This window comes from Heterocephalus glaber, unplaced genomic scaffold (genome assembly GCF_053883595.1).
Source record: "Heterocephalus glaber isolate CG9 unplaced genomic scaffold, H.glaber_assembly_v1.0 deba00001608, whole genome shotgun sequence".
In the NCBI taxonomy this organism is placed as follows: Eukaryota; Metazoa; Chordata; class Mammalia; order Rodentia; family Bathyergidae; genus Heterocephalus; species Heterocephalus glaber.
In genome coordinates, this window is record NW_028258379.1 from 5,007,919 (window position 1) to 5,033,312 (window position 25,394).

Sequence of the window (25,394 nt, forward strand, 5' to 3'; positions counted from 1 at the left end):
ACCTGATACCACAAGTGGGGAACTCCACCTTTGCCCTCATGTGGTGGGTCACAGTCAAAATGTAAACACACTAAAATGCTGTGTAATATTGCCTTCAAACTGTGTGTCTGAGTATACATGTTATATAATGTATTTTGTCGTTACACTTGGGACCCATCATCAAGATACTTAATTACATATATACATGCAGATATTCCAAAATCTGAAAAAATTCTAAAGTCCAAGATGCTTTTAGTCCCAAGCATTTCAGAGAAGTCATCCACTCCCACTGACAATAGAGTTCAATGTTTTCATTATGAAAATTGAGATAACCAGTAGTTTGAAATGGTCGCAAATTAAACTTTTCTCTAATTTAAATTTTAATCAACTTGTTTCAGTATCTTGACATTTCTCTCTCTCGCCCGCTCTCTTGCTCTCTTTCCCTTATTTTCTCTGTTTAGATGGCTCTGGAAGATTCTGAGCAGAAACACAATCTTTTATGTTCAATTTTCACGGATCTAGAAGATTTGTCAATTATTTTTGAAACTGACGATTTAATTCAGTCCATACAAGAGCTAAGTAGTCAAGTGGTAGCTTTACAACAACAAATAATGGAGAGCCTTCCACATATCCAGCGAATAGCTGATGTAAGTTTGTACCATAAAGATGAGATTTGTCATTTTTAACTTGTATTTTATTTGGCTAATTAGAGACATATCGTTAATCACAGTCTGATTATTTGTATATACATTAAGCTGCCACATTTTTCATTTCCGTCCTTTTTACTCTGGATCCCATAGTATAACTAACAAAAAAAAAAATTAACAAATAAGCTCATTGTTTTCTCTTTGTCAATCGCTTCTCGGCCTTTTGGCTAAGATCAAGTGTTTTCTCTTTGTCAAAAGAGAAAGAAATATTATTTATTTAAAAGCAGTAATTACAGGAGAAGGGAGGGCTCCTGTGGATGTAGCTCAGTGTTAGAGTCCTTCCCTAGCATAACTTGAGGCCTTGGATTCTATACCCAGTGCTGCAATTAGTCTGTCAATATTTATTGAGCTGCTGTGTTCACCACTGGATTTGTGGGGTGGTGGTGCTGGGCATAAAACCCAGGACCTTGCACATGCTGTCAAGCCCTGTCCACTGAGCTACACCATAGCCCCAGAATTTTTAAGTCGTTTTATTTTTGCTTGAAATACATGAGGCATTCACTTAAAGATCATCACCCAGTGAAGGTAGTTATACTTTGTGCTTTATTATTTACCTTTTGGACATTCCCTCTACCTTGCTCATAACATTAGGAAATAAAAATTGTGGAAGTTATTTCTTGGATACTAATACCTATTCCCCAAAGTTTTATAGTGCTTCTGTAATTTCTGATGGAAATTATCTTAAAATATACTGTATAGGGGCCAGGGATTTAGCTCAGTTGCACTGTGCCTGCCTTGCAAGAGCAAGGTCCTGACTTCAATCCCTGGTACCAAGAAAAAAAAAAAAAAATAATACACTGTATAATTTATTTACCTTTTTAAATACTAGATGCAGAAAACAAGTTCAGTGTAATGTAACTTTTTCTCATGATTTGGAGATACGTCTCTAAACAGTCACACTGTACTTACTACTCTGTTTGCTTAGGACCCATAAAGTTCTGCCTTTCCTTGTAGTGAATGGCTCCAGACTGCTATAATTTGAACCCCTGTTCTATTTTTATTTTTTATGATCTTCGATATCATCTGTACCACCTAGTGCTTTGGTGCATCTGTGCTGAGCTCTAAAGTCAAGGTCTGAAGGCTTCTCTGACAATTGTGGGCTTCTCTGACTCCGTTGTGTAGGCTTTGCAGCACATATTTTAACTTATTTTTGCAGCATTTTTAACTTTAAGGTTCTTGGCCAAGTTCTGGATGTTGGCATTGATAAGAAAGATAACTACTAGGGCTGGGGATTTAGCTCAGTGGTTTCGCCACCTGCTGCACAAGCACGAAGACCTGAGTTCGGTCCCTGGTACCAAAAAAAAGGAAAGAAAGATAACTACTGGCAAGTGACCTATTGTTGAAATTAATCTGAGTAGATTATAAAGTAATTTAGTGGCATTCTGCTTGGCAGTAGCTTACTAGGAGATGATAAGAAATCCCTTTCAGTTTCCCAGCTCCTTGTATTAGTTTTTCAGGGATGACTTTATCATTTCACTGAAACTATGGGAATTATTAAAATGTCAGACTACTTGTATTTAGGTGTTTAAACACATTCCAGAGATAAATTTTTAAAGATTTTAAATAGTTGAGACTTTATTAAGAAATGAGTTTGGATGCCTACTAGCTTTGTTCTCATGAATAATTGAAAGTTGGCTCTAAGATTTTTTTTACTTCAACAAGGCATGGGCAGTGCTTTGTGGTGTGGTATGCTGTTAGAGTAAAATATCATTTTTACTGAAAATCATGAAAAGTGTATCTGTTCAGTTCTTGGTTCATCCTTTTTTTTTTTCTTTTGGTACCTGGGATCGAACTCAGGTCCTCGGTTCATTTTTAAGAGGTGTAAGTTTCAAACATTCTTTGGTTAAATATAAGAATAGAATTAATGGCAATAAATGATGTTTTACAGATTAGGGAGGTACGACATATATTGCATGAGTGTGTTCTTGCTTCTGAAATTCTAGGATGTGGTTGCTATTGAATCCGAAGTAAAATTAATGGAGAAAAAAGTTTCAAAAATCAAAACTATCCTGTTATCAAAAGAAATATTTGACTTTTCACCTGAAGAGCATCTTAAGCATGGGGAGGTAAGCATGGATCATAATTAAAAGTATTTTCTCATAATACTTATTATGTCTGTTTAAAAATATGTAATAATAGGATGTGATACAGAGTATTAGTATTGTTTTGTTTTCTGATCATCACACCCAGGGCTCACACATACTAGGTAAGTGCTCTACCACTGTGCTACACCTCCACACTCCAAAATATTAGTCTGCCAGAATAATGGCAAAACAACGTTGGGAAAGAGATGTGAATGAATATAAATATATTTTAAATCATATTCATAATACTATTTATGTGAAGATAATTTTCCAACAAGTCACTTTTTTTTAAAAGTCTGGCCTTCCAGGCAAACCCAAGAGCTGAACTACCTGAGTCACCCTGAAGTGGGTTTCTTGCCCCAGCGACAGTGCTGTTGGCTGCGTGACTCTGAGTATATGTGTTCGGTGGATTGTTTTTCATATCTGTGCATTGGTATTGTGGTGTTACACTGATACAGTGTATATAGATCCCCTAGCACAGGAGCTGAGACATACATGAGGCACACTAAACAGCAGACCAACATCAGCTCTTAGCCTAGTGGTTGAGATGTATGCTTTAGGTCCAGCCGGGCCTGGGCTCTAATCCCATCTCTGCCTCTTGCAGCCCATCCTTTCTTGGGTCTTCTAACTTCTGGAAACCTGATTTCCTTACCTGTGAAATACCATTTAGAATATTTTCCCTCTCAAGATGGTTGTGAGGAGTAAATGAAATTCTACATATGAAGTGTTTAGTAAGGTGAATAATCTCTTCTAATCTATTAGTAAGTCCAGATTCTGTGGGTCAGATGTTATTAAAGCTCCTGGGACTCATAAAATTTAACAAGACAGTTCAATTCAGTATGCACATTTTGTAGGAAGCCCTGTGCTAGGTGCATTTGCTTTGAAAGTAAGATGCCTTACCTGCCCTTAATGTAGCCCACTGACCAGTGGCAATATAGATAGCTAAGCTACAGTTCTCTAAAAAGAGGAGAGAGAGAGAGAGGAAGAAAGGGTTTTCCAAATGCGGCAGCTAGTGCTGGTGCTGCTTTCAGCCTGGGGATTCTTCCCTGACTCCCTTAACAACCACAGCCCAAGCAATGCACCGGTGCTTTTCAGCCTGAGGCAAGAAATGTTTTTAAAAGTGAAACTATAGACTATATTGTATAATCTTTTAATTTTGAATAATTAAATTTAGCAGCAGCCTAAGGTTTTTTCTTTTCCCAATTGCGTACCATGCCTCTTTTATACTAAGGTCATACTTGAAAATATCCGTCCTATGAAGAAAACCATTGCTGAGATAGTGTCCTACCAAGTGGAACTGAGGCTGCCGCAGCCAGAGGTGAACCCACTGCCTGTGTTTCAGAGGACAAGTCAGCTTTTACAGGATGTAAAGCTCTTGGAAAATGTGACTCAGGAGCAAAATGAGTTATTAAAGGTGAGCAGTTTGTGATGACAGCCAACTTGCTGGGTGAAGACATTCAGCAAAAGCCGGTTCTGTCTCAGTTTTAATTGAAAGAAATTATTATCCAGCAGATGGCATTTCACATAAAACCCTGTCTTCTTGCTCATATCAGGCTAAGGTTATTTTTTTCTCTGCTCCTATCCTTGCTCTTGTTGAAGACATTAAAGCATAGTTATGGTTGATTTAATTCCATTCTATAGCCATTAAAGGACTGCAAGAGTAAAATCCTCTGGGAAGGGATTCAGACCTGGACAAGGCGTTTGCAATCTCAGGAGGCCAGCTGATCTAGAAAGTAATCATTGCATGATAATCTTGGTCTCCCTCTCAGTCCCTTCCTGTGGATGAGCTCATCTTATTCTCCAGCGTGGGATGTCAGTAGAATAGGATCTTGGTGCTGCAGGGGGAACTGGCTTGCTGAAAGGCTGCAGACTTACCTTGGGCAGAGGTTAACTCTTATCCAAATAGGATAAGACTTGGAATTTCCGAACCACTGACACTATTTCTCCCTGTGGGGAATGTCTTCCTTCTCACTGATGACATCTTTTAGCCTCTCCCCAGTTACTCCTGAGTTGTGTTAGTTCACCAGTCTCAAATCAGGAATTGTCTTTTGTATTTGGTTTGTATTCCTTAATCAACGACCACTCCCACAAGAACAGAAAGTTGCTGAAAGTGCCTTGTGTTCCACAGACATTCAACCCTCTTGGTAAATATCCTGCAGCCTGCCTTTGAAGATGGTGGTGTCTTAATCTTTAAATTTCATTCACATTTCAGAAGTCACTCTGTTACATAGTCTGGAGTTACTATGCTCCCTGGTCCGAGTCTTAATCTTCACAGCCTCTCTGGACTGGATACTGATCGACTCTGCTCAGAGAGAAAAAGACCTAGCGTTCAATGTATGATTTTTAAAGTACTGGATAAAGAGAAGAAAAACATCAAATTTGGTTTGTTTTTTTTTTTTTTGGTACCAGGGATTGAACTCGGGTCCTTGTGCTTGTGCAGCAGGCAGTGAAACCACTGAGCTAAATCCCCGGCCTGATGTATTATTTTTAATCTTTTGTGGCTTTATTGGTCTCTTGGTCAGGAAAAGAAAATAACAATCCTGGGCTGGGGATTTAGCTCAGTGGTTCCCCTGCCTGCCCTGCAAGCGCAAGGACCCGAGTTCGATTCCCCGTACCAAAAAAACCCAAAAAACAAAAAAAAAGAAAATAACAGTCTTAACTATGCTTCAATGTAGCCTTTTCACAAGATGAAAAGGGAAGACTAGAAGACTCTGTTACCAAGTTAGATATCAAACTGTGCTCCTAAAAATTTTCCTCCTAGTGTGTGGATGAAATCAGATGTCCCCTGATCTGTTCCAAAGCTAAATACGCCAATGATAATGAAAATCATTAGAATATGGTACCCTTGTCCTTTAATTCCTACTTTAGATATTACAAGTGCCTTCATTGTGGAAAATAAGGCAAATTACTTTTGTAGGGGAATAATGGCATCTAGTTTGTCGTTGAGGCCTGGAGAACAGGTGTTTTTAGAGAACATAGTTATTCATTTCCAGCCTACAGCTTAAATTATGGTTAAATATTAAAGAAAATACAAGGAAGAATTATGTGTTGGCCAAAAGCTTTGTAGTTTCAAAGGCATTTTGCTTTATGATTAAGCAAACCAAAGAAGTAGCTAGATATGCTTTGAAGCCCATTTCTTTATCTTTCACAATCCTTGGATTGTATCACTTAGTCCACAAATAGATCTCTTAACATAGTTCCGCTTTCTTAACATCAGACCCTGCACACCGTTCTGGTTAGTTTTGCCTTATTCTGCAAACTCAGACTACTCTGGAACCGTTGGTTTTTTTATTGATAAGATGCACATCCCAGATTCTAGGGGCTAGATGAGGAAGTGAATATACTGGGAAAATTCATCATCGCTCAAATCAGGGGCCCTCTGCATTCTCAATCCACCATATCACCTTTCTTTGTGACAAACCCCACACAAATTGTGTATTAAATGGTGTGTGCGACATCCCAGTAGCTTCATAAAACTAGAAACCTTACGTTAACATGCCAGAAGATGCTTCCCAGGAGAAGCCCACTAGACTGAACACAGCTGAGTGTCCAGGTGTGTCTAGTTAGACTTGTACTCCAAGCACTGCCCAAGGTGCCCTGGTGTCTAGTAAAGCAAGAAGGTCAGATGACCCCTCTGGAAAGGTTGTTCTCTATCCTTAGAATTTAAGTATACATACTATTTAGAATAAATTGAAAGCTGTATGGATGCATGTTTTCCTCATTTGACTGGAACTTGTGAGGGAGGTAAAGAATGGAAATGACCTGTTAATCTAGTCCTTAAATCCTGACAACTATTCTTCTTTTGTGGGGGTTATTTTATAGATGGTCATAAAACAGACTAGTGAATGTGATGAAGATATAGAAAATTTAAAACAGATCTTAAGTAACTATTCAGCTGAGTTCTCCCTTGAACACATGTCACCAGACGAAGCCACCGACCTGCTGGCAATCCAGGTATGTCTCTTCCATCCGTCAGTTCAGCCAGTGATCACTTGTTGAGCCCTTGGTGTCTAGAATCCCTGGCAGTGCTGCAGGCTTATGTCCAACGTGTCTCTTTTGATTGAACCTATTCACTGCATGTATTCACTTTCCCATGTTTCATGGGATAGGTGGTTACATGGTATCTTTATTAAAACTTGATGAAATGGTGGACTGCACAGTTGCCACCCCAGAAATGGGGCTCAGCCTGCTGCATCTGCTGCTTTAATGAGGATCTTTTTAAAGGCCTGCAGCCTCAGCCTGGTGCACTTAGGTCTGTACTTGCTCTAGTGCCTAAGAGGCTGCTGTCGTACAACATATTTGGACAACCTGACTCTCCCGCTAGTTTTGGGGTAAGGATCAGGCAGTGTGGGCAGGCTGGGCTTTTAGAGGTAATAAAACTCTGAACACCATTATAATGAACGATTTGGTATGCCAAGCTGTATTTTCATTTGCCATGAATAACAGTGTCCAGTGTACCTATCATAATGGTTTGCCTGTTAACACTCTGTTGTTAGGGGTTTTTTAAGGCTTTTTTTCTTTGGTACCAGGGATCAAACATGGGACCTTGTGCTTGCAAGGCAGGTGGCCGAACCACTGAGCTAAATCCCTGGCCCTTAAGTTTGTTTTTGAATCAGAACTTCTACATTAAAAACCTATGTACCAAGGATTACGAAAGCTGAGGTTTTTCTTGCCATGTGATTAATGTTGGGGAGCGCTTGGCCTCTGAGTTTAGTATTGAAAGTGGAACACAAAGTATAGCCAACTTTGATTTAATTCCAACCATTATTCACTTGCCACCAGTATGCAGGGGAATTCTGACTTGGGACAGTGTGGGTTGTCGGTGTAGGAATGTGTGCCTTCACTGAGAGCTGTGGGGAGGCCCATCTGTGTGCTCTTTTCCGCGCTGTCCCGCGCTGGCTGCTGCTTTGGGAAGACCACCTTTCTCTGGGCTTCAAGACCCTCACGTGTAGATAGGAAGGTGTTACTTTTGTGTCTGTGCAAAAATCAAAGACTGGATGTCTATGAGTAGATAGATAATCAGGAACAAAGTTTTTTTGTTGTTGTTTTTGAGGTTTTTTTGCGGTACTAGGGTTCAGACCCCAGCCTTGTGCATGTTAAGCAAGCACTCTACCTCTGTGTTACACCCCCAGCTCAGAACACATTTTGAACACATACAGATTTCCTAAAAAGTTCCTCCTGATCAGCACTAGCAACAGGAGCTCAGGCAGAGGTTGAAAGACTCCTCTCTAGAGTGCTGGAGAGAAAGATGTTAGGCTGCATGACATCTGCCTTTTCTTTTGAATGTAGGATTCTATAATCCTCATGGACAGACAGTGGCATTCATGTACAAACCATGTATAAAAAATTTATTCGGACATATCAATAATACAGATGTTAAAAGTAGCACTATGGACCTTGGACTCCTCTGTGAGTTGTTCTGCAAGATATCTTTTTTTGTTTGTTTATTTCCATTTGATAGATCGTTGAAAGAGTCTTCAAGGGCAGTACTAAAAGAATGAGATTTCTAACTTGATTTTCTCCCAGTGGTTCCCAAATGTTAGTCTGCTGGAGAATTTCCTGGGGAGATCTGTGACTATGTGGGGCCAGTGTGAAGAGGCTAGTGCTGTGCAGACTCCCAGGAACGGGCCCCATGGATCCAGGGCCATCAGTCCAAGGGCAGTGGCTCCCACCCAGCTGCGCACCTTGGTCAGTCACCGGGGAGCTTGTTACATGTTCCCTGCTTTGGCTCAGCCCCCAGAGATTCTGACCTACAAGGTCTGCCGTGGGACTAAGGCATCCTACAGCTTACAGGCTCTCCGCAAGTCCTTTGGAAATCCAGCCAGGGTAAAGAGGCTCTTCTGTACCAGAGATTGGTCCTGGCTTTGCAAACCAAACAGCTGAGAACAGTGATGGTGAACGTTTTTAGAGCTTTCAATGATATAAACAGCCCATTGCAGCATGCCTGCCATAGGTTTGTTCATCGCTGATCTAGGACAACTTTGTACCAAAGGAAGCCGGTGCCTTCTGATCCATACCGGTGGGTATCCACAGGCCTCAGATTTCCCAAAACAGTGCAAATGCTTTCTATGCAGGGAGAAATCGAAGATATTGAAAAGCAGATTCTGAGTTTAAACCAGAAAAAGGAAGATCTGTTAGTGGGCTTGAAGGCAGCCATACTAAACCTTCACCAGCATTTGAAGCAAGAACATCAGCAAGCAGAAGGAGATGGGCTGTCTGCCACCGCAACAGAGGGTAGAGCGGCTGAGAGGGATGCTCTGGAGTGGAAGGTAGGGGTGCTTTCAGGTCGTGTTGGTCCTACATGCCAGGGGGCCTTAAATGATCCTATTTGTCACCTGCACAACCTGTGCCATCTATGTCTACGGCCTATAGCAAAGATCCCCCCACCCTTTTTAATGGTACTGCAGATTGAACCCAGGGCCTTCTCACTGAGCTACATCCGCAGCCCTTTATAACTGTGAGACAGGCAAGGTCTTGGTAAACTGTCCAGGCTTGTCTCAAACACGAAATCCTGCCTTAGCCTCCCTGAGTGCTGCAATTACAGGCTGGAATTTACTAGTGCCTCGCTGATCAGCTAGTAAAGAAGTTTTTGAACCTGGAAACATTCTGCTTGAGATTGTTTACCAGCGAATATAAAAGTGTTGAGGGTGTGTCTGTTCTGGACCACACCCAGAATTTGTATGCCTGAGTTACTTAAGGGTGTGCTTATGAAATTCCACCGGCAGGTGGGTGGGGCCACCCTGTGAAGTGTTTTCCTGTGGAAGACTCAGCACCACTCTGAACCCCACTTCTCGGTCTGTTCGGTGGGGTCGGAGGAGGTACTGAAATGAGAGGGACCTTGGACTCAGCAGTGAGGCTGTACCACTGCTTGAGCTGAAAGGCACTGGGCGAGGCTACTGGGTGGACGGGCATTTGGGATAAAGTGAGTAAAAAGTTAGCCACATAGAAATGCGTCCAGGCCGGGATGCTGGTGAGGGTGGTGCGCGGACTGACCGCAGCTGTCCTGCTGTCCCTTCCAGCGGGACAGAACGGGCGCCATGTCCTTCCTGCCAGCCGTCCAGGAGGAGGCCGAGGAGAGCTCTGCACAAAGTGAAGTAAGGAAAATCATTTTCTTTCTCCTTTAAGTTTTCTGGAACCCAATCTCTGAAAGAGAGTCAAAGAAAAGATCTGGAAATGAACAGAAATCCAAGAATTTTTAAGTCAATCTTGATTTTTGTAAATAATATTATTTTAAAAGTATGATTGAAGTAGTTCTCTCATGTTATCCTCGTTGTTTTAAGTGCATCTAACCCTTCTTCGCCATGCAAGAGAGGGATGACTGTGATTCAGACACACTTGTTGACATAGGGAGAAGGTGAAGCTATCCTCTCTCATAGCCTGATTTGTGAATATTTTTCCTGAAGTTTTGAGAGTACGCTGCTTGGTTGGCATTCCTGTTGTGATTTTTAGAACTTTCTTTTTCCATGTTTGAGCTACTTCTTTGTTCTTAAATAGTGTGGTCAAGGACATAAGTTTCGTCAGCAACTAATACAGCCAGTTCTTGCTACTTTATTATAATGATCAAATGAGACCTTTGCAGTTGACCTTCCTGATAACAATTTTCATTTCTTTTTTTTTTTTGGTACTGGGGATTGAACTCAGAACCTCACACTTGCCAGGCAGGCGCTGTGCTACTGAGCTACATCCCCAGCCCTTCCATTTTATATTTTAAAAACTAAAGGACAAATATATCTTACGCTAAAAGGAAGAAAATTGCAGCAGCTTGTGTTTTTATGGCTCACAATAACCAACTGTAGAGTCACAGCTTGGCCACCACAGCTCCTGTCCTGCTGGGTCCCTAGGGCTGGGTAGCACTGGCAGTAGGATAAGTTGTTCACTAGGTGCTCTGACCATCACACAGCTGCTTCATAACCCGGCTGCACCCCTGCACAGCAGAGAGGATTGTGAGCATGGAGGAGCACCTGCAGCCACAAAAGTTGCCGACATATTTGCTTCTGAACTGATAGGTTTATGGAATTTATCTTTGACAATAACAAAAACTGTGTCTATCCAGTTCTTTTTTAAGTGACAGGTAAAAATTATATACATTTGTGGTATACAGTAGGATGATATGATACACGCATACACTGTAGAATGGCTAAATCAAGCTAATCGATATGTATTTTCTCTTATACTTATTTACTACATTTTGATGCCAAAGACCGAGCCCAGCACCTCACATTTGCTAGGCAAGTGCTGTATAATTGAGCTAAGTCCCCAACCCTGTAGTTACCTTTTGGGGGTTGAGAACACTTTAAGTCTACCCTCTAAGTAATTATCAATATACTGTTAACTGCAGTCACTAATGTGTACAGTGCCTCTCACATACTTATTCCTTCTGTCTGAGATTTTGAAGCCTTTGCCTGACATCTCCCCCATCCTCCTGCACCCACTCTAGCCTCTGGAAACCAGGTTTCTACTCTGTTTCTACAGGTTCAGGTTTTTACACTCCACATGTAAGCGAGATTGGGTAGTATTTGTCTCTCCTTGCCTGGTTGGCTTATTTCATTTAATATAATGTTCTCCTGGCTCATCTGTTCTGTCACAAATGACAAAGTGACCTTTTCTATAGCTGAAGAGTATTCCATTCTTTGTATAAACCCCATTTTCTTCATTCATCAGTTCACACAAGTTGATTCTGTATCCTGGCTATTGTGAGTAATGCTGCAATGAACACAGGCGTGCAGACATCTCTGACATACTGACTTCCTTTCCTTTGGATGTAATCCAGTAGTTGGATTGTTGGATAATACAGTGATTCTATTTTAATTTTTTGAGGAACCTCCATACTCCTTTCCATTTGGCTGTTAATTTGCAATTCCACAACGGTGTTCAAGGGTTCCCTTTCATCCATATCCTCACCAATACTTGTTTTTCATCTTTTTGATGAAAGTATCTTTATGATATGATGTGCTCTCTCATTGTGGTTTTATTTATTCATTTACTTTGTGGTGCTAGGGATGGAGCCCCTTGTGTATGCTAGGCATAGTTATACTCCTGAACTCTCATTGTCCTTTTAATTTGCAGTTCTCTGATGACTAGTGACTTTTTCTTATGGCCATCAAACTGTTAATTTAAAGATAGCATTTCAGGTTGTGCTTACCAAAGCAGATCAAATTTATAATGCACTATTTTATAGATCCTCTTTATGTGATATGAACTTACTCCTTGCTTTTAATTTAAAATATATATATACATATATATATGTATATATGTATATGTGTGTGTATGTGTGTGTGTGTGTGTGTGTGTGTGTGTGTGTGTATATATATATATATATATATATATCTTTAGGTTTCTGGAAACCTGATTTCATCAGCAAAAGCAGTAGATGGAATATGGGTGGGGGGGTGGTCACACTGCCCGTGAGTGCAGTCTGGTATGGAAGTCCAGAGCCGAGTGCTGCTTAGGCAGGGTTCCCTTCCCCTCGATGACCAGTGATCCTTTCCTAGGATGGACACAAGAAAGCCAGGCCATCTTCAGGGACTTGGTCTTCACTCTGGAAGCATGATAAGGACTTGGAGGAAGATCAGCCGTCATCTTCCTCTTCGACAATCATCCAGGTAATGGAACACCGAGGGGAGCTGGAGGGGGCTTTGCTGCCTGAATTTGCCTACTGTTTTCCTCTTTAGGGGTCTTTCAGCACCTCTAAACATTTAAATTACCAATCTGTAGCCCAGATGAGCAATAAAAGGAAGGGATATAAGTGAAAGAAAAGAATTTCTTGTTTGAAAGAATATGTAGGGCAGGAAATGGCTTGGGCCAAGTTTTAGTTGCTGTAGACAAATTGAAACTATATATTCGTGGTATATAACACGATGCTTTGCAATGTGTATTCATTGTAGAATGGTAAATGAAGCTAATTAACATAAGTATTACATATTTGTCATTTTGGGGGGGGGGATGCAAACTCTCCTCTCTCAGTAGTTTTTAAATACTTTATTATTAATTATAGTCATCTAGTTATACAAGAGCTACCTCCAACTTTCTCCTCCTGTCAATCTGAAATGTTGTATCCCTTGACTAATGTGTCCCCAGTCCTTCTCTCGTCCCCGGTAATCGCGATTCCACCTTCTGCTTCAACTTGTTTAGATTCCACATGTAAATAAAATCATGTGGTAACTGTCTTGTCTTTCTGTGCCCAGAGTATTTTATTTTACTTAGTGTCCTTCAAATTCATCCATGTTGTTGCCGAGGGTGGGATTTACTTCTCTTCCAAAGCTGAATAATATTCCATGTGTACATTTACATTTTCTTTCTTTCTTTTTTTTTTTTTGGTATCAGGGATCGAACTTGGGACCTTGCGCTGGTGATGCAGGTGGCACAACCACTGAGCTAAATCCCCGGCCCCCATTTACACTTTCTTTATCCACTCACCCATCAAAGGACAAAGAAGTTGGTTCCATATCTTGGGTATTATGAAGTTTTAAAGCTTTTCACCATTACACCTGCACAAATACAAAGGCAGCTTTAGTGAGTTCTGCTTGTTATTTGTGTTTCTCTTGTGCACTCAATTCTAGGTGGATAACTCAAAGAGTCACTTGAAGGCTTCACCACATTATTTTGCCAAAGCATTTATCATGGATGGAGATGGGAGGGTAACTCTGTAACCCTCTTTTCCTTTTTCCCTGGGTACTGGAAATCAAACCCAGAGGTGCTCTACCACTGAGCTGCATCCTCAGCCTTTTTTTCTTTTCTTTTTTTTTGGTACCGGGGATTGAACTCGGGTCCTTGCGCTTGCGCAGCAGGCGGTGAAACCACTGAGCTAAATCTCCGGCCCAGCCTTTTTTAATTTTGAAACAGGCTCTTTCTGTGTTGCCCAGGCTGCCGTCAAACTCCCAGGCTCAAGCTCTCCTCCTGCCTCAGCCTCCAGTGTAGCTGGAATTACAGGCATGTGCCACTATGGGCAGCCATAATTCTTAAAAAAAAACAACAAAAAAACCCATATGAGAAAAAACCCATAATGTATATGAGAAATTAGTGGACTAAGTCTTGTTGCTCCTTGTGACATTCCACATCTCCAGTCTTTCAAACTAGAAGGCAAATGCCCTCACTTTAGAAAACAGTCCTCAGCTGCCAGCCGAACAGTGTCCTTCTTTCCTCCTGAACTATGTCCGAGGCACCATCATCTTCCTGACCCACACATCCCTGCCGCCACTGCCTGTCACCTCAGCCAGCTCTCAGGCCAATCCTTTATAAGTCATTGGCACCACCTCTGCTTGTAGTGTACCTCCAGTCTCTGCCTCAAGGTGGACTCTTTCCCTGGCTACCTGAGAAGTATTTAGGTTTCCCCTCCCACAAGTTCCCTCCCTCTTGGCCCCTCCACCTGAACAAACCCATCATCTCTTGAGCAGTTCTTCAGAAAATGCCCAGTAGCCCTGGCACCCCCTCTTCCGCATCCACCTGTGGACTTCCCCTTGTCTGGAAAGACCCGTCCGCACTTCCACCTTCTCAACCCTCCTGAGCTCCCACGGGGAAAATTGCATTTTCTATGGATCTCAGTTATGGCTCACCACAGTTTCATCCATACGCTTGACACAGTTCCACAGTGGCAAAGATCTTATCTCTTCTGCATGTTTATAACCTGTACTTACTGTGGCACTTTAATGAATCTACTTTCTTAATCCTGTTTTCCCTGTCAATTACTGTACTTCCTCTTTCATTTCCCATTAAATATTTTTGCCTGTTACTCCAAGGCCCTGTTATAATCTCTTTCCTGCCTCTAGTTAAACTGCTGTTGACTTGTGGAACATCTGCTGAGCCCTTTCTTTAGTCCTAAGCCTTCTCAAGCTCTCCAGCATGAGACACTATTGGCCATCTCTTTGTTCATGAAATGCAGCCTTCCTTGACCATCTCGATGCTGCACATCCCTGTCTCTTCTGCCCTGACCCCTCCTCCATTTCTTCCCTTGCTCTGGTTTCTCATCTGTCTCTAGAAGCCAGACATTTCCCAAGCCATTTGTCCTCTTCTGTTTTCATCTCTTCCCATGGCTTTGGTAGTCACCTCAGTGCCAGTGAGTCCCACATCCAATCTCTCATCTTGCCTTTTCTCTCAAATCTCTTTCACATTTCTACCCCCCAAAAGACTTCTCATTTTAGATGATTTTTTAAAATCTCAAACTCATTTACTACCTTCCTTCAAAGCTTGCTCTTCCTTCTAATTTCTCAGGGCTTGCTCAGAGTCTAAGATACATGAACTTTAGAGCTATCTTAGGTACCATTTTTCTTATCTTTCATATCCAGTCAGTGGTCAAGCAATACCTGTTTAATCTTTATGTCTTTCTCCTCTTCCCATTATATTTATTGTCATCCTAGGAAAGCAATTTCATTTCCCCCCTGGGCTTTTGGAGTACTCTTCTAATTAGTTATATAACCTCTAGTTACTTTACCTAATATACATACAAAATTCTCATGGCTTTTCCTAAAACATATGCTAAACCTCAGCTTAAAATCCTTCGTGGGGCTGGGGATTTAGCTCAGTGGTTTTGCCGCCTGCTGTGCAAGTGCAAGGACCCGAGTTCGATCCCTGGTACCAAAAAAAAAAAATCCTTCATGGATTCTGATTATCTATTAAACAAAATCCAAACTTCTTGGTCTTCAAGATTTTTCATGATCCCTTTCTACCTTTCCAACTTAATCTCAGCTTTGTCTTTAATTCTTGGTTTCTGAAAGCAGTTGTATTAGTCAGAGTTCCCATCACTGAGTCATAATACCTGATACCCACAACGCAGAATGGCTTAAGTTTGGCTCACAGTTGAAGGGAATTCAGTCCATGGTTGGCTGGCTCCAAGGCAGAAACAACATGGCGGAAGGGCATGGGTAGAACAAAGATGCTTAATTCATGATGCGCAGGAAGCAGAGCAGAGGAACAGTGCCTGAGAGAAAGAAGCCAGGGACCAGACATAGTACCCAAAGCGTCTCATCTGTGATGCATCCAGACACACCCAGAAGTGTGCTGCACCGATCCCGGGCAGCTCTCAAGCCAAGCAAGTTGACACGGCCAGGCTTACCTATCCCAGCAGTTATTGTTTCCAATAGAAGCCAAAGAGCCAACTAACATTTTGTTAGAAAATACTAAATGCTTTATATATATCATCTTGTTTAAAACTCAAAAATATGTCTTTTATTTTATTCTTTATTTATATATTAAGCTTGTCATATAAGAGAAACCATGCAATGTAAAAAGAAGAACCAGAGTTCAAATCCAAGTATATAAACTACAGCTTTGTGGCCATGTGGCCATTGACACAGGTGTTCGGGAGAGGGAGAGGCCACCATTGCTGAGGATTTCTAGGTTGCTTTCACAAAAGAGATGAGCCCTGAGTTGGGCGTTTTGAAATGGTTGGATTGGGGCAGGTAGAAGGAGTTTAAATAAAGGGTGTCACTTGCTGAGGCCATTAAAAAAAAAGAAGCATGAGTGATGTAGGCTTCATTTCCACTTTAAAGATCAAGTAAGCGAGCTCAGAGTCCAGGTTAAGTTGTCCAGGATATCACAAAATTTGTAAATAGAACAATCAGGATAGGTTGATTAAGACATCCATCACTTCTTGCCACACTCTGTTTATTATTTTGTACACATCATTTTCACGTTGCTTAATCCTGGATAACCTTCGAAGAAGGATTACTGAATCAAGGCATATGGAGGGTGGAGATTGATGCTGGGGATCAAACCCAGAGCCTTGTTCATGCTAGACAAATGTTCTACCACTCTGCTGTACACATTGTCAAACTGCCCTACACAAAGTCTGAGCCAATTTTATTCCAACCAAAAATGGATGAAGTGCTTATTTCCTGATCCAAGTTGGTATTTGAGATTGTCACTCTTAGACAAACTTGACCAATATCTTAAATTGAATTTACATTCTAAGACAGTTGACTGTCACTCTTGAGATGTCTGTTGGTTTTTATAATTTTTCTGTGAATTGCTTGTTTATACCATTTGACTTTTTCTACACGGGGGTTGATGTTTAACTTACTAATTTATAAGATGAATTAATATACTGAGGACATTAACACTATAGTTATGCCAGTTTAATATTTGTTTTAATTTAGAGTATGGTGTCTTTTGTGGTATACATTATTCTATTTTAATGTTGTCCAACATAACAGCGTAAAGACATCCTCTTCCTTTGTTGTTATGCTTTGAAACTCCCTCGCTAGAATTTTTATGGCCTAGCTTTTACATTTCAATATTAGATATAATTAGAATTCATTGTTAGGAATGAGGGGCTAAGATTTTAGTTAATTTTTTTTTTTTTTTTTTTTTTTGGTACCGGGGATTGAACTCGGGTCCTTGCGCTTGCACAGCAGGTGGCAAAACCACTGAGCTAAATCCCCGGCCCTAGTTAATATTTTTTATAAAGCGTCTGGGTAGTTTTTTTCCTAAATTTAGTGACTTCATTTTTTTCTGTCATTATTTGAAATGTGGCCCTTATCATAGAATCTTATTTAAATTCTTATCAGAATCTACTAACATACTTAATTCTGTGGATTCCTTATGTGCTGCTTAACCAGAGTTGTGGCAAATTGAAGTCTGTCAAATAATGACCAACCTGAGAAAGTCGATCCTCCCCCAAGGGAATTAACTTTTTCTGGGTTCGCCTGACTTCTCTAGATGTTTTGCAAGCAGTCACCTTGCAGATGAGAGGCCAGGAGGGGCTCCTCGGCAGCAGGGCAGGGCTCTCCCTGAACCTCAGATTCCTTTCTTTACAGGAGCCAGGGATGAAAATAAGCACCTGTGTCTATTCCATGATGCAGATTCTTGCACCAGACTCACCAGACACTGAGCAAGGCCCAGAATTCTCCCTGGGGCTCAGCCAGACAGAAGAGGTAAGTCCCCGTCTGTTGCAAACCAACTGCTCCATAGCTTCAGTCCTTACCTGTGTGTTGCACCAAGCGTCCCCTGTGGACCTTAGCATCTTTGTGCTGTGAAAGCTGCAGAACAGGAAGATTTGCTGTCAGTTATTTACGTAGAAAATAAGCATGGTATGATTTGTCAGCACGAAGTGGTCCTTCCCTGTCTGCTTTAATCGGATACATAGCATCTGGGGACAGTGAAGCAGAGACGAGCTAATATTGATCCGTAAAAGGCATTTATGTCTGTTGTCCATTTAATCACGTGGTAGATTAGCGCCTACCAAAAGTTCACAAAGGAGCAAATCAAAATCCAGAGAGGAGTGAAGGGAAGAGCAAGGAATCAGTCCCAGAAGGTCCCAGTTCGACTGCCTCGGTGGTTCTGAAGAAGGCCTTCAGAGGGCGCTGTTTCCCAAGCTGGCTTTGGTGTTCAGCTGGACCTAAAATCCCATAGTTGTAGCTCCAGAAAAGATAACTGGCATGCTTTTGCTGCTTTAAACAGTAATTTTAACTTTTTATATGGAGTTTTATTTATGTAGCTTTTCTACCAATCTTTTGTCTGTTCCTAGAAAAATATAGACCAGTTGTCAAATTGTTATTCTCCTCTTCACCCTTCTTCCTTTTCATCTCTAACAACAGATGCCCAGCAAGGTAGACGGAAGTCGAAGGGAAATTGACCCTCACTGGCTACACTCAGGTCTAAGAAAGTGACTGACCAGCTTGATAGTTTGGTTTTTTGTTTTGTTTTGTTTTGCTGCCCAGAATTAATATGTTATTTTTGACACCTGCAATTGTGTTTTGGCCACAGTAGGCATTCTGCTTAGCGTGTGCACCTCTTGGGTTGGATGATCTGTAATAGGAGTCATTGCCCTACCCATGTTGGCACTCGATAACGACGACAGTAAAGAAAAAGAAGAATATAAAAAACATTTGCTGCGCATTTACGATGGGCCAGGACCTGGGCTTTGCATGTATTACCTCCTGACTCGTACACCCTCCACATAGTAGTCACTGTTACCCCTCTTCACAGATGGCGCTTTGCTGCTCTGAGCACTGACATAAGCAGCCCAAGCCATTGAGGCAGAGTGAAGACTGAAAGCCAGATCCTTCTGCCTCTGGCTTTAGAACCTCAGATTTTAAGTCTAAGGCTCTAATATCTTTCTCTTAAACTCATGTATTGCATACATATATTTACATTTTCTTCCTAACAGAACTTTCATCCTGAGGGAGCCTAATGGATTCATGGATACCAAAAAGTAGTGGGAGGTCACCTTTTATCACAGCAGGGACCGGCCTGCTTTTGATTATTCTGCACTTTTACCTCTGGTACTCGCTCATTTCCCCTCATTGCGCGCACGCAGCACCAGAGAGGAGAGGGGCTCCTCAGTGACCAGGCGGCCCATGAGAAGCACATAACTTTAGTAAATTTTGGGATCATCCATGTCTCAAACTGCAACAAAAAGTAAATATTTAATACAGAAAGACATGAAACCAAGGCAGGCCTGACCTTGCAGAATGACCATGCCACTCCCAAGGGACACCTCAGTCTGTGTGTGTCTGTCGCTATTGCAGTTCAGGCGGGCCACTTCACATTTCGCAGGCAGTGGGGTGAGATGTGGGGGTGTGTGTAGAATTGACTAAAATAATGAGGAAATATAAAGGGTGGTCATTTGGGTATAAAATGTAGCTCTTGCCAGAAAATGAACTTGTGCTTTAGCTGCAGTGCTGCAGTGAGGTGAGTGATGTGTTGATGCAGAAATGGAGGGGCTAACTTGGGTACCGGATGGCTGGTGAGCTTGGGTCAAGGAAGTGGACTTATAGATTCCAAGCACAAGGAAATGAGGGATTGAATTCTGGTTCTGCTCGTGGGTTGTATGGGGGTGGGCAGTGTGAACAGCCTCCTGGGACCTCAGTTTCCTCATGGAATGCACACTGGGAATACATATAGGCTTGTGATGGGAAGTAATGAGGTGGTCTTTGTGTGGTCCTTGGCACAGCACCTGGTTCCTGAGAGCCCAGTGAAGGTCAGGTTTTGTTTTGTTTTTTTATATTCCTCAGGACTTTTTTCAGCCATTCCAATCTAATTATTTTATTTATTTTTTTTGGTACTGGGGATTGAACTTGGGACCTTGTGCTTGCGAGGCAGACAGCAGAACCACTGAGCTAAATCCCCGTCCCCAAGGTCAGGTATTACTAATGTAATCATGCTACAGAGACAGCATTGTTCTTATTAACAAGAAGTATCTGTATTCTTACTTTTAGCCCCCAAAGTATATTGATAGAAAACATTCATTTCAGTGATTTCTGCCATTACAATTTGGGGCTGTCTCTTAGAGAAGATGCTTTGCTGGATGCTGTTGGGGAAAAAACAAGAGATCTATAGTTTAAGAATCTCCGAGGTTACCCTCCCTGGCCTGCTGATAAGCCCCAGGTGCGTCCTCTCTCTGCCACCTGGCTGGGAAGAGCTCACACAGCTTTCCCCACTGCTGTGCCCCTCACTGCCCCAGGGTGGCCCCTCGAAATGTCTGCCTGGTCCCATGGTAAAGGTGCCACATCAGTCAGCGTGGGTGCCTCACACATGTCCTGTGCCTTCGTTTTACAACCTGGGCTTCTGCGTCTTAAAAACCGTTCAAATAAATTAATTTAATTAATTATTTTCAATTACAAAAAATTATAGAGCTGCTGACCTTGGAAGTCTGGGCCGCAACTTCTCAGCAGCCACGTGGTGGGACTGGAGGCCCAGGAGCTGTTTCAGTGGCTCTCCTGGGCTCGGGCTCGGGCTCGGGCTCGGGCTCGGGTTTCTCTCGCTGTAAACAGAGAGCTGAGCCGATCACTGGCCGGTTCCTGACTGCTTTCAGCTATTGAAGTTCTACGGTTACAAATAATCTTTTCTTTCCTGTCCCCCTTTGGAGTCTCTTCGGGTTCAAGTAACTAGCAAATAAAGCCCATATTAGTCATGCAGCTTGCTTATTTCCACATCGAGGTAGTGAGAAAGCAGAGAAACCCAATACTGGCATTTTAAAATGTGTATGGAATAAAAGAGGTGTGCACATAGAATAAACAAGAAGGCAAATGGTAAATCATTTATTACAGATTAATTAATAACAGATTTTTATCTCAGGTAACAAAAAGGGGATCTCCCCCAGGTCTTTGCTTCTGACAGATGATACCTGAAAAGTAGGAAATAATTAATAAGATGGCTAGAAATTGATGTCTGTTAGTAACATCACACAACTGTTGCTTTTTTTAAAAATTAAGAATTAAAGGCCGGGGATTTAGCTCAATGGCACCGAATCTGTCTCTTAAGTGCAAGCAGGGTCCTGAGTTTGATCCCTGATCCTTGGTACCAAAAAAAAAAAAAATCAAGAATTAAAAAGGAAAACCGAAAGAGTTGAAACCAAGTATAGACCTGACCATATGTGAAATCCAGAGGAGACACACAAGGCAAGGGAAAACTTCCTTAAGGAGATGATTCTTGTGGGGGGGGGGGCGGTATTGGGGAACCCAGGGCCTTCACTCTGAGCTACATCCCCAGCCCTGTTTTTATTTTTTGTTTTGAGACAGGGTCTTGATAAGTCACTAAGTTGCCGAGACTGGGCTCAAATTTGGGATCCTCCTGCCGTGGCCTCCCAGAGTGCTAGGATCACAGGCATGCACCATCATGCCTGTCGAGGTGATTCTTGAAGGAAATTATAAGGATAGGAGGAATTATAAGGAAGGCAGGAAAAAATTAGCCTTTTGTGGAAAAGAGCAAATAAATATATGTCCATAATAGATGGCCAAGTAGAAAAATATATATCCCAGAGACTCTTTTGCTGAAAAGCTTTCAAAATGCTCATTAGTGTGTATGAAAACAAATGGTGTTCCATGTCTGCACAGTTTCTTTCCACCTACCAGTTTTGTTCACTCTTGCTCTAAAAGTCTTATGTTGGAAAAAACTCCACAAACATTAGGAAGTGAGTGTGCATTTCTGAGCAGCCCCGTTAGAAGTTTGTCATTGGCCCAAATTGTGCTCTGTTAGATACTAACAAGTTGTTAACAAAGTCTTACATAGGGCTGGGGATTTAGCTCAGTGGTTCCGGTGCCTGCCTTGTAAGCGCAAGGTCCCAAGTTCGATCCCCAGTACCAAAAAAAACCAAAAAAACCGAAAACCCCCCACAAAGTCTTACATAGAAAACATTATAGTTTATCATGATCATAATAAAATATTGGTACCAGTGCTTTTGTAGATCACAACATAAATCCTTATCTCACTAGAAGAGCCAACATACTCTTTTCTTACTCTGGACAAGGTTAGGTAATACAGTAGAAGATAAATATATCCTTGTATTAAATCACCTTTTACCTCCAAATTGAAAATATCTAATATATAATTACTAGAATACTTGAATTTGATATCTGGGAGAAATTCTGCTATTATATTGATAAGCTGCCCAGTAATTTCTGTGTAAAAAGAATACATCATACTTTCTTCCAACTATACCTGAAATACTTATTCCTTAACTCAATAATATGTAAATATCTAGAGGGTGAAAGTCATTTTAGGATTTTCTCTGAGGAATAGAAAAAATGTTTCCAGGTTACCCACACTGAACTTTATTACTTGACTCAAACTATTTTTAGTAGAAGTTTAGATGAAGAATAGCACGTGTGTTTAAAGAAAAGCCAGAATATTTTATGGCCAGGCTATTTGAGAGAGAAGGTGTTAAGTTAAAAATGGGTGGTGTGTTTCACTGCACCCTCCAGTATGTAAAGACCTTTTTTGTTTTGGCCTTTTCCGTTTGAATAGAGCCCACAGCAAAGTAAGTGTTGCTTAATCACATGTCACGGGACTTTAAATGCCAGCCGGTCCCCTGCAGTGTTCAGGACACTCACACCCACATGCACACACGCCCCTCTCTCCTGGGCCTGCGTGGAATGAACTGCGAGCCGTTGGCTCTGAGGTGCCTGGGAATACTGTACCTGTGTACACTCCGATCAGCTGCTTGGAAACCAGTGCCACCAGATCACGTGATTATTGTGGCTATGAGTGTGGAGGTGAATTTCGCTTTTCTTTCTTCCTTCTTCTGCCCTGATTTTGTCCTTTTAACCGGGGGAAATGTTACAGCTCCGCAGGTCTTTGCCGGCCTCAGTCTGAAATCTTTGGACCACTGGCTTTTCACCGGTGCCTTACCTGTGGGTTTATTGTAGGCCACCACACCCCCGACCAAGGCTGCAGCTCTGGACTCTTCTGACAAGCAAGGAGCTCTTGGGGCCACAGTGGAGAAGACAAGGCCTCGGCCTGCGGAAGTCCTCCATGTCTGCCAGACTCAGGTGGCCGAGCTGGAGCTGTGGCTACAGCAAGCCAGCGTGGCATTTGAGCCGGAAACATTAAATGCAGCCATGCAGCAGGTGGTGGAGCAGGAGCTGGTTGGGTGCCAGGTAAGACTGACAGGCCAGGGTCACGCCTGGCCTTCTCACCAAACCCTGTCGAGGTGGAGCAACTTCCTCTTAAAGCAACAAGGTGTCTCTTTCTGGTGCTCTGACGTTGATGTTTATCTTGGCCTCAACGCATCGTCCTCAGGGTAATTCTTTGAAATTCTTTAAGGAAGCAGCGTATTTGGGAGGACAGAGTGGATAAGGGCTCAGAATCTAGAGTGCAAATCCAGATCTGTCACACTAACTGTGAACTTGCAGAAGTTAACTTGTCCACCTGTTTTCCTCGTATAGTAAGTTAGCTCATGGTTTGTCAGGATTAAATGAGATAAGGTATATAAAGCAGTGTCTAATATATAAAGTATATAAAAACTGCTCAATAAATACTGTTGTCTTTAGTAATAGTCATAAGCACTGTGAAGATTCATTCATCAAAAATGAAAGTGAGTGTCCTCATTTGTAAAAGTGCACATTAGAGCAGAAATAGGCTTTGCAGCCATTTTACCAGGAATGCTCCTGATCTTGCTGGGGAGGAGCAAGGACACCACTTCTTTGGCTTTAGACATTCTGAGTAGAGCTCTCAGGCTCAGCCCAAAGGTCAGGCTCTGTGGGTCCCTCAGGGGAGGGGCTTGCATGATGACAGTGTAGCAGCATAATTGCAAGACACAAAGGCAAGGCCTCTCCCCCAGCATGAGCAGAGCCTGGCCTCTTTGCTTTCCTAACTTGCTTCTGTACCAGCGATGCAGGCATCCTCTGGTCTCAGGGTGCCTGAGTCCCTGCCCAGCCTTGGGGAGCTCTTCCTGCAATTCCTGTCATCCTCACTGCAGGGGTGTGCCTCCTCCCCTGGGCTCGGCCCTGCCTTACAGCATCCAGAACTGCCCGCAGGGGTAGGGGACAGGTGGATGAGCTGACTTCTTCCTCCTCCAGCAGTGCAAAGTCACCTCTGATCCCAGTAGTCCGTCCAGATGGTCAGCTCTAATAGTCTGCTCAGTTACTGATACTGTCCTTTGGCCTGGCTGATAAGAACCTGAGGCATTCAAGGCTTTGAGTCCCAACTATGTACAGGTGTCCAGTGTCCATCTGCCACCCTGTTGTCTATTGCCAGGATAAACCTTGTGCCCATTCCTTGATCACTGGAATCCCACCCTCATCACCACTTCTAGTATAAAGATTATTCTTCCAGTGTAAGGATTTCTGAGCCGCCCAAAGGTGTGACCTCCAGGTGACAGGATCATGCAATAGGCTCTGTGTGGCCAGCGATTTGCTGATTAGAAGGGAAAGGGCTTCAGAAGGAGGCCTTCCCTGAGAAGCTAAGGCTGAGGGTTGAGGTGGGAGTGGGCTGCTGCCCAGAGCAGCAGAGGAAAGGGAACTTACGTGTCTGGGTGATTGCGATGTCCCTCCCCAGTGGAGGGTCCCTGGGGGCAGCAGTCTGGGCACTTTTTATACCTGAGGTTTGCCTTCCTCATGGCTGGCAGATGTCAGTGTGGATTTGAGGTATATGCAAAGCAGACAGGCTCTGAATGGCTGAAAATATGCTTATTTGGGCTATATTTAAAGCCACTAAATGCATAAAAAAATTTGAGTCTGGAGGCAGCAGAACTAATAATGGTTCTGAATCGCTAGGAAAAACAACATAGAAGCCAATACACAAGTACCATCTTTGGTTACTCACATAACAGTAAGACACAGTTTCATGTTGAAATATATAAAAAGTCTGCAAGTGGTCTGTAAAAAGGCCAAGTTCCTGGTGGAAAAACGGCCATAGGTTGGAGCAAACAAATTAGTCAAGAAAAATTATATTTGGTACTTTAATATATGATAAGAAATATTTTGCTTTGATTATTAAAAACACGTGAGGTAAAACAGCTAACGTTTTGTTGTATATTACACTAGCAAAAATTATATCATCGTAGCAAAATCTAGAAAAATACGTCCACTAAAGTCTGGTAATTACGTCTAGTTGGTTCAGTGTTTAGAGAGATCAGTTGTCAGCATATAAAATATCCATCATCTTTGACCTAAGAATGCTTTTATTTCATATTTACCCCCTGAAAATAATTTAAAATGAGAAAAATAATTATGGCAGCATTGGTTACAAAAGTGAAGACCTGGAAGCACCGTAACACATTCTTGCTGCTTGGATCACCGGTGGTACCTGCGTGACTGTCCCATCAGGAGGAATGAGACAGTCCCAATGGATGGTACGGGCTGCCTGGTGGGACAGTCATGCCCATATGGCCCTATTGAACTTGTTAAAGTGGTAACAAGAGGGAAATTGTTAAGTGAATCACAGAGTATCAACCTGCTGCCATTAAAAT

The 25,394-nt window shown here is 42.2% G+C and overlaps 1 protein-coding gene and 1 long non-coding RNA gene across 9 annotated transcripts in view; one reads left to right on the forward strand and one right to left on the reverse strand.

The window, feature by feature from the left end:
* Positions 1-25,394, forward strand: part of Syne2 (spectrin repeat containing nuclear envelope protein 2) — a 335,155-nt gene that overhangs the window by 204,642 nt on the left and 105,119 nt on the right. For all 7 annotated transcript variants that reach the window (XM_013067744.3, XM_021247771.2, XM_087195248.1 and 4 more), the window contains 9 exons: positions 441-626; positions 2,630-2,752; positions 4,002-4,184; positions 6,593-6,724; positions 8,845-9,039; positions 9,790-9,864; positions 12,262-12,372; positions 17,521-17,637; positions 22,852-23,082. In XM_013067744.3, the coding sequence (XP_012923198.2) occupies positions 441-626; positions 2,630-2,752; positions 4,002-4,184; positions 6,593-6,724; positions 8,845-9,039; positions 9,790-9,864; positions 12,262-12,372; positions 17,521-17,637; positions 22,852-23,082 (1,353 nt within the window). The remainder of the gene's footprint in view (positions 1-440; positions 627-2,629; positions 2,753-4,001; positions 4,185-6,592; positions 6,725-8,844; positions 9,040-9,789; positions 9,865-12,261; positions 12,373-17,520; positions 17,638-22,851; positions 23,083-25,394) is intronic.
* LOC110346529 (uncharacterized) lies at positions 20,733-23,013 on the reverse strand. 2 transcript variants are annotated; one of them, XR_002390642.1, is made up of 2 exons: positions 22,835-23,013; positions 20,733-20,831 (listed from the first exon to the last, which is right to left on the reverse strand). It is a non-coding gene; the product is annotated as an uncharacterized LOC110346529 (long non-coding RNA). The 2 variants fall into 2 exon arrangements; XR_015444997.1 differs by having other exon boundaries at positions 22,624-22,853.